Genomic DNA, 12,431 nt, shown 5'->3' with positions numbered 1-12,431 from the left:
TGAATGCCAATGGCTGAATGCAACAGCCCAGGCGGTCAAGTGAGTGACCCCAGCCAGTGCCACCTGAAACACAAAAACTGTCCAGCTGACCACAGTCAACCCACAGAATAAGATAGTAAGCTATTATTCTGAGGTTGTTACAGCAATAGATAACTGAAACACTTAGTAAATTGGATGCATTTATGTGCGGTAAGGCCAAAGAGAAGTGGGCCATTCCACATTAAAGAGTTTCCTAGAGAACCAAAATATCCAAACTAGTTTTTATCAAACTCTGGCCAAAAAGGTTTTTAGAATGCAATACCACACCCCATCTTATACTAAATGTAACTTAATATTTTCTTGATGAATGGGTCATCGCTGCAGAGACATCAGGAACTACACTGTCCTAGGACCTAATGAAATCTCCAGAAGTCACAGAAGTATGTAGGCTTTTGGTTGCAACCCCCATTCAATCTCTGGACAGCTATACGCCTTGATCAGTAGCAATATGCCTGCCCCTAGAAACACCTCATCCTCTGTCGCATAGTGCCTTCTAAGGGTTGGGACCCTATCCCTGCTGGAACTTTATCTCAACAGGTCTGGGGAAAGACAGTCTAAGGGGTTCTTTTATGTTTGAAGAGAAGGAACTCTGTTACCTCACTGATCTGGGTTTGAATCCTGATCTGCCACCTGCTCGCTATATGGCCTTAAACCAGTCATGTCACTTATACACATTTCAGTGTCCCCATCTGTAAATGAAAACAATATCTACCTCTTGCTGGGAGCTACTTACCGGAAACACAGCAAGAGTTCAGTGAATGAGGGCATCCTGTCTATACTCCATATTCAGTGGGCCTGGCCCTGCACGTGGGTGTTCCCCCTGAGCACACACACAGCTGAGCATTGGTCAGGATTAGACCCACAGAAGCCTGTCATCAAGAGTGCATATCAATGGGGTGCCTGGGTAGCTCAGTTGGTTAAATGTCCAACTCTTGATTTCAGCTCAGGTCATGATCCCAGGGTTGCAGGCTTGAGCCCCGCATGGGGCTCAGCACGGAGCGTGGAGCCTGCTTAAGATTCTCTCTCCCCATACCTCTCTGCCCCTCCCTTATGCTTATTCATTCACCACATTCACCATGCTCAGTCTCAAAAAAAAAAAAAAAAGTGCCTATTAAGAGAACACAGTGGAGGAGGGGCCAGGGAGGGAAGGTCTGAATATGTATTCAGGGTTGGAACACCCCAGGGGGTTTAGCGTACAAACGTGAAGGAACTGGAGAACAAGAATGACCTTGGAGTCCTAGGAAGTCCACCTCAAGGAGCATCCACCAGGGCTGTTGGGCAGACCAAGTCCAGGGGCCTACGTGTGTGTACATCCTGGAGTTTACAAAGCAAGCCTGGGGGCGGGGCAAGGGGAGACCCGGGCATGGATGTTGGGGTCTGACTGGCACTGCTACCCCAGTCCCCCACTACTGGCCCAGCCCCAGGCTTTAGTTTACTCTCCAGGAAAACCAGCTAATGATAAAAGTGCCAATTTAAAATAAACACGAGGGATCCGATATTCATGGCCAAACATGAGTGAGGTAACGTGGTGAAAGTCAGGACCCACTGCATATGCACGACAAGGACGTACTAGAAAAGCTGTTCTCACACACAGGAGGATCAGAAAAGGCCACACACACACACACACACACACACCCGGGATGGGATTGAGGGGGTGATTTTCTGCAAAGTTGTTTCCATGTTCAGTAATGCACTGTTCTTCCACAGCTGGATTTGATGCCTCCCCGTCCCTTCTACACCTTTCCTTAGTATTCTGGTCCTAAAACATGCCCAGCTGCGCACACGGCGCAGAGGGATGACCCTTCTGTCCCACTCTGGGACGGTGGCTTTGCCTCCCCGCCCGTTTCCTGCACACCTGCCTCTCTCACCCTGATGCCTCTGGTTGCTCAGAGCCCCCCAGCCTGCTCTCCTCCTGCCCCAATTCATCACATTTCATCTCACACATACCCACCCAGCCATGTCCCCACCAGGAAGAGTCCGTCATGGCCTCTCCCCTCCTTGTATCCAATTCCCAGGGGGAGACAGGGGGGTGCCTGCTGTGATATTTTAGGGCCTCCCACCTCTTGGTACCTTTCTTCAACACCACTCAGCAAACGCGTTTCGGGGCGGCCAGAGAAGCAGGAAGAGGCTCAGAAGCCTGCATTCCAGAGGAAGAGAGGATCTCAGGGAAGCCTCTGGATATGTCCTGCCCCCTCTCCCCATCATCCCCCCTTCTCACTCAGCAGGGACCCCCTCCCCCGTTATCCAGCCCCTCCACTAACTCTCAACCTCCCTGAGCCTCAATTTCCTCATCTGTAAAATGGAGCCAGTAACATCCAGAATCAAATGGGATGATGTATATAGAACCCTAAACTCCAGCCTGTGGATGAAGGAGTCTGGAAGCATCAGCCCTCTCACACAATATCCCTCCTATAGCTGCCTCCAGCCCTCCCGGAGCGGAATGTCCATCCATGGGGTGAATGCTGTGTGATGTGTACATGTGAAGGAATTACACATCCCCGGCATATCGTGTTCCCATTTGTAAATAAAGGTCTTAACAGGCTATTAAGTCCAAGAGAAAATTTTGCTCTCAAACAGCCTTTCTGCTATGAAATAGTTTTCAAATATTGCTCCTTGCCCCTAACCAGTCACAGACTCTTTAACAACCCCGCCAGAAGGGAACAGGTTGTGTGGGCGCATTGAGGGTCTTGGGAATCGCCACTGGCCTCAGGAATGCTCCCTACCACCTTAACTGCGTTTTCTGCCCACCCCCCCTCCCCCCATCAGCTGCTGCCTAGCCCTGCCCTGGACCCCATCCTGCTCCATCACATCACCCTAAGGGGCAGTTTGGGGCGGTAGAGGGCAAGTTGTGCCATAAGAGGAGGGTGGCGCCAGGACCCAGGCAAGGGGAGGGATGTGCGGAGACCCCACTAGCTGCAGCTTGCTCCCCCCAGCCCAGCTCCCCTACACCCCCAGCCTCGGACTGGGATTGTCTGATTCCCATTATCCCCAGACCCCAAAGGCAGCAAGGCCCATACTATTGCTCAGTAATCTTCACTCATCCACTAATAAGTGAAACCCCAGCAACACCCCAATCCCACACCCCATCTGACAGCCCGGCTCGACCTACTTTTCTGGTCAGAACCCCAACCTTCCTGCCTCCTAGGAGAAGAGCCCAGGGCAGGCTGGATGTCTTGCCGCTGACATTTCAGGCTACCCTGAGGTCTCCCTGTCCCTATCTATCCCCTACCCCCCACTAGAGGAGTATGGGTTTGAGAGCACGAAGGGTGCAGAGGAGGAAGCCATTGACAGTGAAAATGCTTCTTAGTGCTGCGGGTGGCAGCAGCAACAGGAGCATTCCCAAAGCCCCCAGACCCAGTGCCTGCTGGAACCCAATTCACTGCCCCCCACCGGCCCAGGAGGGAGTCACTGGCTGGATCCAACAGGTGATGGGCAAAGAAAAAGAAAAGGGGAGTCTTTAGGCAAGAGAAGGAAAAGCACGGTGGTGCTGGGGTCTGGAGAACATTCCTGGGGTTACCCTAGTTGGGGATCCGGCTGTCCCATTCTCACATCTCCGTCCCATCCTACCCTTGATCCCAGTAGGTAACATGGGCCCGCAGGAGCAGAGGGCAGGTGGGTGTTGCTTCATTACACAGCTGAGGAGAGATATATCCAGTGTTCTCCCCACAGCGCACACAGCCACCTGGGGCTTAATTTCCACCACATTCAGAAATACTGAATGCAGGGACTCTGTGACTTAAGGAAAACTTGGGCAAGTGGGTCTGGGAACCCAGGCACCTTTTAAAAAGGCACATTAGTTCCAAACAAGTGACTCAAACTTCTGGAATGCAGCCCACTGAAAGCTGAGGCCTCCTGCATTCTATCTCAGGCTCCCAAATGGACCTTGAGAGGGACCTCCTCCTTCCCCTCCATTCCGAAAGTCACATTCAGGGCACTGCTTCCATGCCAAGGCCATGCTCTCCTGGGATGCTAATATTGTTATCTTCTGTTTATTTTGTTTTCTTTTTTCCCCGGTTTCCTAATCTTTTGGGTTTTTTGTCTCTTCTTAGCAGCACCCAAAGGATACCAGCAAATCACGAGTTTAGTGGCTGGGCTCCAAAGGGGAGAATTTGTTTTTGCTCTCTTAAGGGACAGCGAAGCATATGGGAAACTCCTGTGGTCCAGGGGCCCAGACAGGGAGGAAGATGCCAGAAGTGACTGTTTAGTAGAAAGTAACAGTTCTGAGTTGGAGGTCAGACCCCAAAGGCTGCCATGCCCACCCGCCTGTCTGCTCTGAGCTGTGCTTCCTACCATTTCCAAGCAGGAATGACCCCTGCCACTCTTCCCCAGATAGCTTCCAGCAGGACCCTTGACTGGCAGAGGCACAAGCTAAAGCTCACGGACTCAAAAGTCAAGGTAGCAACGGCGGATTGTCACTTTATGTGAACAGGGCATCGGGAGAAAAACCAAGGGAACTCTTGGTGTACTCATGGGGCCCGTGCGCACCAGCCCGGGGCTGGGCTCCTGCAGAACGCACAAGGCTTCCTGAGAGAGGACCCTGCATGAGCAGGAAAAAGTTAAAACAGAAAACCTGTGTTTTCCTCTAACCAAGTGGGAGGCAATGGGACGGCTCCCTGGCGTTCTTGCATCAACCCCTATGGCACTGCTGGGCCTATGGAGACTCAACTCTCAAGCCCAAGAGACCATGATAATGGCTTTGGCAGAGATGTAGCCAGCATCATGACATAGGAGGAAGAGCACTGGAACCGGAATCGAGAAATGGACGCTCCAGGCATGTGATCACTGTAACTACTTATGTAGCCTCGAACAGGGCACTTTCCATCTCTGGGCTCAAGAATAAAGGAGGCAGCAGGTAGGGCACAAGACTGTGGAACTCATTAAGCCCCGCAGGCTCCTCCAGATGGGTTAGTAGATAAACTCAGATGCTGAGAATCACACCTCCCAGTCTCTATAGCCCCTCACCGCCTAGCCAGGGTCTTGGCTCCTGGCAGGAGCACGATGCGATTAGTTAAGTGGTGGCCCAAACTCCACCCTTTCCAGCAGAACGTGTCCTCAAAGAACTAGCAGACCCTCCACTACCGTGGGCAGCACGACCGTCCCCATGTACGTCCCCATACCTCCCAACTGCTCTACACACCGTGAGCTCCCAGCGGCAGACGCAGGATCTAGGACCATCACACCTTTGTGTTTCTTAGGGCATCTCTGCCCACATGCCCTCTGATCTTGATAACAACCACTTATGCAGACATACGGTCCCCATCCGACAGAGGGGTACTGAGTCCACACAAGTCAGTCAACTGCTGAAGCTAGTCAAGGACAGGCTGGAGACCAGAGGCTAAGGGAACCCTCCCCTTCCCCATAAGAGGTCTTTCTCTTGGAGATCAAGGACAGAAGCAATGACCAGGACGACGCTGCCTTGGAACCAGGCCTAGTGGGCCTTCCTGCTGCCCACCTGGGCTGGACACGGGTGACAGAGTGGCCCTGAGGCCCAATGTCCTGACATCCTCCACTCCCTCAGGCCAAGCACAGAGAAGCTCCAGAGAGACTCCAGAGGTTGAGAGAGAGACGGTCTTTCTGTACAAGCAGCCCAGAGCCCCGGAGGCACTCCCCCAACATATGCTGACTCAAGGGCAAAGACAACAATGCCATCCCACCTTTGAAACTGGTACCACCTCGCAGGAGAGCTGGTGGGAAGGGAAGCCCCTGGGTGGGACTCAAGGCAGGACTCACCTCCCTCAGCAAGTGCCTGCCTTTCAGCCCATCCTGCTGCTGCTGGGCCACGGTGACCCCCAAGACGAGTGTGTGCACAACACAGGAGACCACGGAGATGATGACGATGGGGCTGAGGCTGAGGGGCAGCGTGATGAAGAAGGAGAAGACAAAGAAGGTCTGCCAGCCCACCGTGTCGCTGGCCGCATGCGCGCGGGCAAAGTTCAGGCCCAGGTAGGAGAAAATCTGGGCAGTTATCAGCAGCCACAGCAGGTAGGGCACCACTTTCCGGGTGACGCGGTCGGGGAGCAGCCCCTTTTTGCAGAGCACGAACAGGAGGATGTCCAACAGCAGTCCCATCCCAGCGACGACCAGGGGAGCCAGCTTGTCGTTGGAGTAGACCACTGCGCACATGACCACCACGTAGCAGTCGAAGAGGGCCGCAAAGACCACCAGCACCAGCAGCGTCTCATGGCGCTGCCGTTTGAAGTAGGTCTGGTACAAGTTCTCCAAGGACTCGGGCACGAAGGTCAGCCGCATGAATCGAGGCAGGCAGAGGCAGGATCCCGAGTTCCGGACAGAGATTTCATGGGTCCGGCCCACCCCGCGGTCGGGGTCAGAGGGCAGGCTGACCGAGTATTCGGCGGAGTACTCAGCCGAGTACTCGGGCTCGGAAAAGCCCTGGTTCCTTGGCATCCTGGCGACTGTCTGCTTCTACCAGTCCAGGAGAGGTGGACCGGGATCAGAGGAAAGGCTCTGGAACGGGCCACCTACCAGGGCTCTCGAGGGCCGGCCACCTCCAGCAGGACGCAGAGCAGGTCTCCAGGGCACAGGCGGCGCTGATCTGGAACTTAGAAGGACAACGCCAAGTAGATACACGGCTCTTCATTCCTATCTGTGGTTTCTCGTGACCCATCCTACCCCTCCCGAACGAATCCCTGCTGCCCGAGGCTCGGGGACCAGGGCCTTCTCCAGTCGCCCCCACGCTCACGCCACCACCGGACCACCCACACACACACATACCTGGTCCCATCCTCACCAGTTTCCTGTCTGTGGCTTGCCAGAGGCCCGGCCACCTCTCCATCCCTCACACTCCGGGTCCATCTGTGTCATCCCTTCTCCCTCAGTCCCTGACTTCCTCACCTAAATTTCCAACAGGCCCAAGCCTTAGAAGCTGGAGATTAAACGTGCCCGGGAGCAACCAGAGCCATCCCGGGGATTCCTGAATCTTCCTGGTGTTTACTTCCTTCTCCCACCCAACCCTGGGCGGCTCCGGCTCTCCGCCTCCGGGCACTACCTGCCCTCGGGAAGGCTGGCCTGCCCCTGCATTTACCTGTGCGGGAACTCGGGAGCCGCGTGGTCCGGCCGGTCCCCGCTCGGGCTGCGGGGCTGGGTCACGCGTGTGGCGCGCGGGGGCCGCGTCGCCCCGCCAGCGTCCCGGTCCCCGGCAGGAGGGCGACCCCCCCCCCCCCTCACCGTCAGGCCCGGGATCCGGCCGGGAGAGGCGCGGGGCTGCCCCTCAGCATCCGCGGGCGCCCGGCCGCAGGAGGAGGAAGACGGCGGGGGCTGAAAAATCGGGGGGCGCCCGCCTCCGGGGCTGCGGCTCGCGGCACGGCCGGACCCCTCCCTCTCGCCCCCGCTGTGGCGGTGGCGGCGGCGGCGGCGGCGCGGCTAGGGGCGCACCCGGGGCCCTCTCGGGCGGGAGCGCGGGCCGAGGCCGGGGCAGCCCGCCAGCATCCTCTGGGCCGCCCGCGCGCCGAGCGGAGCCAGCCGAGTCCGGGCGCGGCGCGCTGCACTGTGTGAGTCCCCGCGCGGCGCCGGCGGCTCCGGGGCCACGCGCGCTCCAGGCCCCGGGAGGCGGGCGGCGCCCCTCCCTCCCCGCAGTCGCCGCCCTCTCGGCGAGCGCGTCCCGGAGTTGGGGGGGGGGGGGACGAGCGCCCCGATCCAGCCCCGCGGCCCGCGTGGGGTAGGAGGCGGAGGAGAGCGGGGGCGAGAGTCGCAGGGGCCCCGGTGGCCCCGCGCCCCAGCGGCCGGAGGCGAGCTGCCTGCGGCTGCTGCGTGGAGGCGCCGGGGTGGGCGGCGGGCAGGAAGGATGGGCGAACCGATGCCCCCGCCTCCGCCCTGGGCAGGCCGGGTCTCGGAGGATGAAAGCCCGGGACGTGCCCTCCCGCAGGTGAGGCGCGCTCGCAGCACCCCTGCCGCCGCCTCTTATGCCGCGGCTTCCTTCTGGGCGCGGAGAGGAGAGGCCGGGACTGAGGTTTGGGGCTGGCTGCCCCGCCGGGCGCGCCGGGCCTAAGTGTCCCCGCCCACCCTGGCAGTCCAAGCCTTCCGCCGAAGGGCCCGCAGCTGAGCTCTGTTTGAATTGTTCCTGAAGGAGGAGGGTAGGAGTGGCCCGGTAGGCACCTGGCACGTGGAATCGCAAGCGATCCGCTTCAGAAAGATCTCGCGTGCACATTTCACCTGCTTGAGATGGGTCTGAATTTACAAACTCTGCTTAAAAACTAAAATGCTCCTGTGAATGGTTAAGCCTATTAGTCTCTTACACCTTAGTATAAATTATGTTTCTTGGCTTTGACAGAACACCTTGCCAAGATCAACCACAGACTTTAAGAATTTAGATAAAGGGAAAGGGGAACAAAACGTGTGTGTAGTGCGGGGTCGGGGGTGGAGAGTTGCTGAAGACTGCCAGCAGCATTAGGGAATGGGCTTCCATGGGGAGAGCAGAAGAAATGAGTCAGAGAGGAGAGAAACTCAGCCATCCAGGCCCTGGGAGGACAAGTCTCTTCGTGCCACTGAGAGTCATCCATGAATGCCCTTTCCAAAGCCTCAGCCACCTCACATCCCTCAGGAATAGATTCATCAGAGAATTGATGCTACCACAGCTGTTTCTGTCCTTCTCTCTACTAATTCTGAAAACTTGCCAACCTCAGTCCAAACCTGTCAGGGCATTGATTACCAAGGCGGGGGCATAGTATCAGAGTTTGGAGGAGCATAATTTGAATAAAACAGCACCTTTCCCCTTTGTTTTAATTTGTTTGGCGTTCCAAAGTTTTTTTTTTTTATTTTGAATTGTTACAGGATGTTAAAGGAGACATGATTTTTATGTTTAACAAAGGTGCCTGTGTTAATAAAGGGGGGAAAGCCGATAAATACTGTTTGGGCCTGCTTTGGGACAAAGGACACCCACATTGCACCCTCCCCCTTTCCTGGTAATAAGACAATCCTTGGAGTTCTCCTGCCCGGCTTCCTACTTGGCAAGACCACGTCCAGCTCCCGGGCCACGTGGGTTCTTTGCTGGGCCTTTGCCCTCACGTCCCAGCCTTTGTACCACACTCACCTAGCAAAGGGAGAGTTTTCTGCACAGATACCCCTGGTTAAAAAAAACAAAAACAAAAAAACAAGCCTGATTTCCTGCCCCTCCTGCCCTAATCACTGGCCTACACTACTCCACTTCCTGACCTTCCACAATCCTCCTTTCTCTGCTGTGGACACCTATCAACAGCCGGGCCGGGCATCAGGGCAGGCCAGAGGAGCCACACAGTCCCTGCCCTCAGGATGCCTGCCGTCTCTGTGGGGGCACCAAATAACCTATAAGACAGACCCTCGGCTGCACCCAGGTGGCAATCAGAGATGACCCGAAACTGGGCCTTTCAGGACTTGTTGGAAGGATCTGACTCGTTCTGAAAGGGGCGCACTCAGAGACCTGAAGCCTCTGACAAGGCTCCGCGGGGGAGGGGAGCTTCCGGAGCACATTCCCATCCCTACTCTGCTTTCTGGGTATGGGCTCAGCCCTTCCCTGGGGATGTGGGAAGCCCCATGGGCCTCCCTAGGAGCCAGAGGCCACTGAGTGAATATTCCAGAGCAGGAAAGCAGCTCAAGGTCCTGCATGCGGAAGACATCAGGGAAAACACAACTAGTGGGAGACGGGCAGCCGGCCCTGAGAGCCTTCCGCAGCTTCTCCGGCACCTGGAGCCAGATAGCCACTGAATGAATGATTTCCCTAGGAAGAAATGGCACTTTGTAAGTGCACCTCTTGCCCCCGAGGGAACCCACGGGCCTCATTCACTGATACTGAAATGTCCTGGTCCAGGGAAATTAAAAATAACCCCACTCAAGAAAAGGGTAGGAAGTGTCTTCAGTTTCTAAGCTATACATTTTGTATCTATCTTAAAACACATGTACACACAGGCACGCACCCACGCAACCCAAGACCGTGAATGGCTGCGTGGGTGACTTGCCTAGGACGCATGTCCTAAACTGGGGACAGAACCTGGGTGTCAGCTGCCTTGGAGTTCTCCTGCCTGGCTTCCTACTTGGTAAGACCACGCCCAGCTCCTGTGTCAGCTCGGGTGGGTGTCCTGACTCCCACCCTAGCCCAGGACAAAGGATAGGTACCTCTTTGCTTGTATGGTTTGAGACTAGAGATGATTGGAGACTGTTAATTTTTGTTGGATAAACAGGAGTGGTTTGGGCCCCTGGGGAAATGTGGCGGCTCCCGAATCTAGCAAACAATAGATCCGAGCAGAGCCCTGGTGTCCTGGGGAAAGAGAAGTGGGAGGAAAGAAGATCATTAGCTCCTCTGGTGCTGGGCCCCAGGAGAGCCCTGTTTGGGGCCTTAGCTGAAGGCAGAGCCCGAGACCAGGGCCTGCATACAGCTGGTTTAATTGGACAAGTGATTCCCAGAGAAAGAAGGTGGGGAAGCCGGTAAATACAAGGGTGAGTGATGAGTGGTCACCACGGACAGTAGGGCTCAATCCATGAGTGCAAAAAGCAACTCAGAACTTTCTGCTGGAGGGCTGGAAGAGGGGAGTATTCATGCACTCGCTTCCCTACCCCACTGGGTACTTCCCGGTGTGCACAAGCTTCAGGGACGACGAGGCAGGGAACAAGACAGTGCAGAGAGGCGACATGCGTCCGCTACATGACAGAGTGGACAGGTGGGCCCAAAGGATGGGCAGACACCACACCACTGTCCCATAAGGGACCAGACCCCTTGTCAACTCCTGCCAACTCAGAGGTTTGGATCCTGTCACCTGGAGGAGAGAGTCACGTGGTACAGGACAAAGCTGGCCCCTGTGCACTGGCCATGTGTCCTGGCAGGGCAATGACCCAGCACTAACCCCTAGATGGGGTCACTGGGAGGAAGGAGGAAATTAATGGGAACCAAAGCGGTTGGCAGATCTCCATGGAGCAAGTCAAAGGGAGGAGCTCACATCCATCTCATGGCCGGATCCCCAAGGCGCTCTGGCCACTTCTGTCCCAGCGTGACTGTTCCAGGGTGGGCTGCTGTCTCCCTCGAGCTGTCTCTGGTTGCATCTGGGAGCCTGTGTGATCAGTGGGCATGTGCGTGATCAGTGTGCATGTGCATGAGGGTGAGCGTGAGCAAATGTGATGGGTGTGAGTGAGCATGTGTGATCAGTGTGTTTGATCAGCATGCACGTGGGTGAGTGTGTGTGCAGTGTGAGCACGTGCCCTGTGGGTGTGGCTCCAGCCTCTCCTTCTGGTCCCCGTGCCCCACTTGTTCTGTCCACCTGCACGGCCTACTCTCTGCCCTTGGATCTTTTGAGCTCTCAAATAGGCAGACGGAAGCGAGTAGAGAGAGCACAGTGCTTCCAGGCCCTGTGATTTGTGTGTTGTCTCCTTCAGTTTTATGACGTAAGTACGAACGTCCCGCATTACGTGGGTGAGAAAACTGACGCTCAGAGACCCCTCAGTTAGGGGCAGCAGAGAGGGGGCTGGATGCCGAATGTGCTCTTGGCCACACAGAAGTCAGGCTCAAGCAGGAATCCTCAAGAAGCTTCCTCCAGTCAGTCAGTTGCTGCCTCTCTAACCAAGGGATACTTGATCTTGGGGACCAGGTGCTTAGCCAGCAGCCAGAGGCAGCCTGTGGAATTGTGGCTCCCTAGATGGCAGAGAAAGAGACTCGAGGCATCATTCTGCCCCAGCCTGGATGAGGAAGTTGAGGCCCAGACAGGTTAAATTTGGGGAAGGCAAGACACATGCCCATGGAGTGTGAAGCAATGTGTGAATGCTGAGTAATCCCGGGGCCTCTGTGGAAATGTCACGTTTCCAAAAGCACTCAAGCCAGGGCCCCTCTGGGAAGAGGCACCATAGAAATATGTGCTAACAACCCTCTCCCCGGCCTGCTGGGGATGAGAAGGAACAGACAAAGATTTTAGAACAATAAAAGATGGCTAGAGAAGGCTCGGGTGGGGAGGAGATGGGGCCCCGAACTTCACGGTCCCTCTCACAGGTGGGAAGTCACAACACCCGAAAGAGCGAGGCTGAGACCCCTGGGGGGTCAGGCTGGAGGGGCTAAAGGAGTGCTGGTGAAAAGCCCTCACTGCAGATGAAAAGAATCTACTGTCCCCATGTCTGCTTCCCCCCAGCCCCCACCTCGATCTCAGGAATCACCCTTGCCTCTGCCCTTCTCACCCCCCGGCCCATTCTCTACCCCCAAAACCAGGGCGATTGTTCCAAATCCAAATCTGATCTTGTCCCCATCTCCTTTGAGAATCCGGTCGCTAGCTGTCCCTGCCCCAGCTAAGAGGACTGCCCACCTTGCCACATACTAGGATTAAATAAGATAGTACTTTTGAAGTGCTCAGCTATCACCTTGCCTTTCAAGTTGCACTAAAGGAACGCCAGTCATTTTTTACTTCGGTTGAATGGTGGCCCCCAAA

At 55.9% G+C, this 12,431-nt stretch overlaps 1 protein-coding gene across 4 annotated transcripts in view; it reads right to left on the bottom strand.

Annotated features, from left to right (window-relative positions):
- The window catches only part of ADCY3 (adenylate cyclase 3), a 90,162-nt gene extending 82,163 nt beyond the window's left edge, over positions 1 to 7,999 (bottom strand). The window contains exons 1-2 of one of the 4 annotated variants that reach the window (XM_053891087.1): positions 7,082 to 7,999; positions 5,770 to 6,598 (exon numbers count right to left, since the gene is read on the bottom strand). In XM_053891087.1, coding sequence (XP_053747062.1) covers positions 5,770 to 6,444 — 675 coding nt within the window. In that variant the 5' untranslated portion in view covers positions 6,445 to 6,598; positions 7,082 to 7,999. The remainder of the gene's footprint in view (positions 1 to 5,769; positions 6,599 to 7,081) is intronic. The other 3 variants (XM_053891085.1, XM_053891089.1, XM_053891086.1) reach the window with 3 other exon arrangements.
- Between the last annotated feature and the right edge of the window lie 4,432 nt (positions 8,000 to 12,431).

Source organism: Panthera pardus, unplaced genomic scaffold, assembly GCF_024362965.1.
Source record: "Panthera pardus isolate Hobbes unplaced genomic scaffold, ASM2436296v1 HiC_scaffold_26, whole genome shotgun sequence".
In the NCBI taxonomy this organism is placed as follows: domain Eukaryota; kingdom Metazoa; phylum Chordata; class Mammalia; order Carnivora; family Felidae; genus Panthera; species Panthera pardus.
Note: the sequence above shows the minus strand (reverse complement) of the source record. Positions and strands in the feature narration are given on the sequence as shown.